The sequence below is a fragment of the Acyrthosiphon pisum genome, unplaced genomic scaffold (genome assembly GCF_005508785.2).
Source record: "Acyrthosiphon pisum isolate AL4f unplaced genomic scaffold, pea_aphid_22Mar2018_4r6ur Scaffold_4120;HRSCAF=4665, whole genome shotgun sequence".
Lineage (NCBI taxonomy): Eukaryota > Metazoa > Arthropoda > Insecta > Hemiptera > Aphididae > Acyrthosiphon > Acyrthosiphon pisum.
In genome coordinates this window covers 1-2,063 of record NW_021773624.1, presented here as the reverse complement: position 1 = coordinate 2,063, position 2,063 = coordinate 1, and the positions used below count along the sequence as shown (strand labels likewise).

The 2,063-nt window shown below is 38.7% G+C and overlaps 1 protein-coding gene across 1 annotated transcript; it reads right to left on the bottom strand.

Moving 5' to 3' along the window:
- Positions 1–1,528: 1,528 nt before the first annotated feature.
- Positions 1,529–2,050, bottom strand: LOC103311519 (the record flags this gene model as incomplete). Its single annotated transcript, XM_008191159.3, has 1 exon — positions 1,529–2,050. A coding segment is annotated over one exon (429 nt), but the record flags the coding sequence as incomplete, so codon positions are not given.
- Between the last annotated feature and the right edge of the window lie 13 nt (positions 2,051–2,063).

Here is a 2,063-nt window from a genome sequence, read left to right as displayed (position 1 = left end):
CCGCGTAAATAGTAAAAGAAAATCGAAAATCCGTTGTTTTCGCATAAAATAAGGCTACACAGCTCACAGCCCACATATTATATTATGTTATGGCAATAAAAATCACCGAGGAGTCGGGAAAATTTTCTCATCAATAAATAAGTCAATATATATTGAGTACGTCTAATGTATAAGCCGTTTTATACGTTTGTAGATCGATATTATTTGGTAATGCTATTATTAGTGAAAATAATTAAATAACATAGGCTTCGCTTATTATTAATGTATCGCTATAATAATATAATATTAATATATGCCCTTGTTTTCAAAAATTCAACATATTTGAAATAAAGTATTACTGTAAAAGGTCCCACCCTATTATAAGAAGGTGCCAAATCCACAGTATTTTTGATTTTCGAATGGCGCCTGTAGATGCAGACAACGGATAGTTTGTAAAGCTTCCAACGTTCTATTTAGAAATTTTGAGGTTACGGATTTATTTTACACTACACTCGAGAGTAGGTACCTATGCCATGCCAAATATTTTGTTTCCAGCATACAAACGGCATGCCAAATTTGAGGTACCAACTTCCAATTTTGTACATCCTAAATATTTTAATTTTAGATTTTTTTTTGTATTTAAATTTTAAAGCGAGATATGAACATTTTAAAATTGTCGACCAATGGTCGTAATATCTTGTTTAAAATTTAAAATTTCGGGAAAAAAAGCATAGAATGATCTAAGTTTGATGACTAACAACACATAACTGGTACAGCTAAATACAAATTTAATATCTATTTGATATATGTAAGACATTGACAATGCACGGGCGACCAAATTACTCATTTAGCTTTATTTGCAAGACGTTATCAATGGTAGGTATAACTGAACGAGCATTGAAGTACAATTTAAATTTTAAAGTATAAATCTACGTTATAAGTTTTTATAATATTTGGTACGATTAGGTGGAAATGTGTGGAAATAAGTAAGTATAGTGAGTACCTTACTCGTCTAAACTTTAAACGCCATTGAAAAAGAAAATTAAAATGGTTTGTGCAATAATGTTCAATAATGTCTGTACATCAACCATCACATGTAAAATAATATATTAATTATATTGCACCTGAAATAAAAAATGAAGATACTTAAAAGTTTCCTTTAAATGGGTCGAAAATCGATTTAGGGTGGTATTATATAGGTCTTAGTGGTCTTACTATAGTTAGGGTGACCATATGCTCCATTTTATTTTACATCTCGTTTCCCGTCTAGAAAAAATACGAACGGGGTGCTTTTTGTCTCTGTGTAAATCCCACTATCTCTATACTCTATATACTATCGTCTATTACAATATGCGCATAAAATAATCGTATTAATAATGATCGTGATTACACGAAATAAAATATAAGGTAATATTTTTATAGATTTATAATGAATCATTGAAGTCCCCATAGCTATATTTTATAACAGACTATTTTCGCGTACAACGAGCATCAAGCCTCGAAAAACAATATATCAATAACAACGGATAAAATATGTTATTTTCGATTTGAGGGGGTGCGGTCGCTGTGGCCGAAACGTATCGCCAAAAAGACGTAAGCACCTCTGTATTATCGCAGCGATACCGTGTATACGGTTATTGAGTTAATCTATACGGCGCTCACCTTCTTGGCCGGCCCCATCCAGCACGATGGTCCTGGTTGACATGAGTCTGTCCATGCGGTTGGCCAGCATGTCGTCCAGCAGAGCGTTCTTGCTGTCGGCGTCCGGCGCGGCGTCCAGGGCGGCGTGGTCGGCCCGGTCGGCTTGTGGATCGACGGCCAACGACTTGCCAGCCCTAGCGGTCAGGGTCACGCCGTCCGCGACGGTCACCGCGGGCTTGCCGAGTGCACGGTCAAGGGCCGTTAGCGCTTTTGACTTGAGGCACACTGTGGCCGGTTCGGCCGAGTCGCCGTCACCGAAACAGTCGTCCAGCACCGACCACAGGACCGCGCCGAATCCCGTCGAGCCCGCGCCGTCCTCTTGCCGTGGCTGTTGTTGTGGTGGTGATTGTTGTTGTCCCTGTGGCGGCGGCGGCGGCGGCACG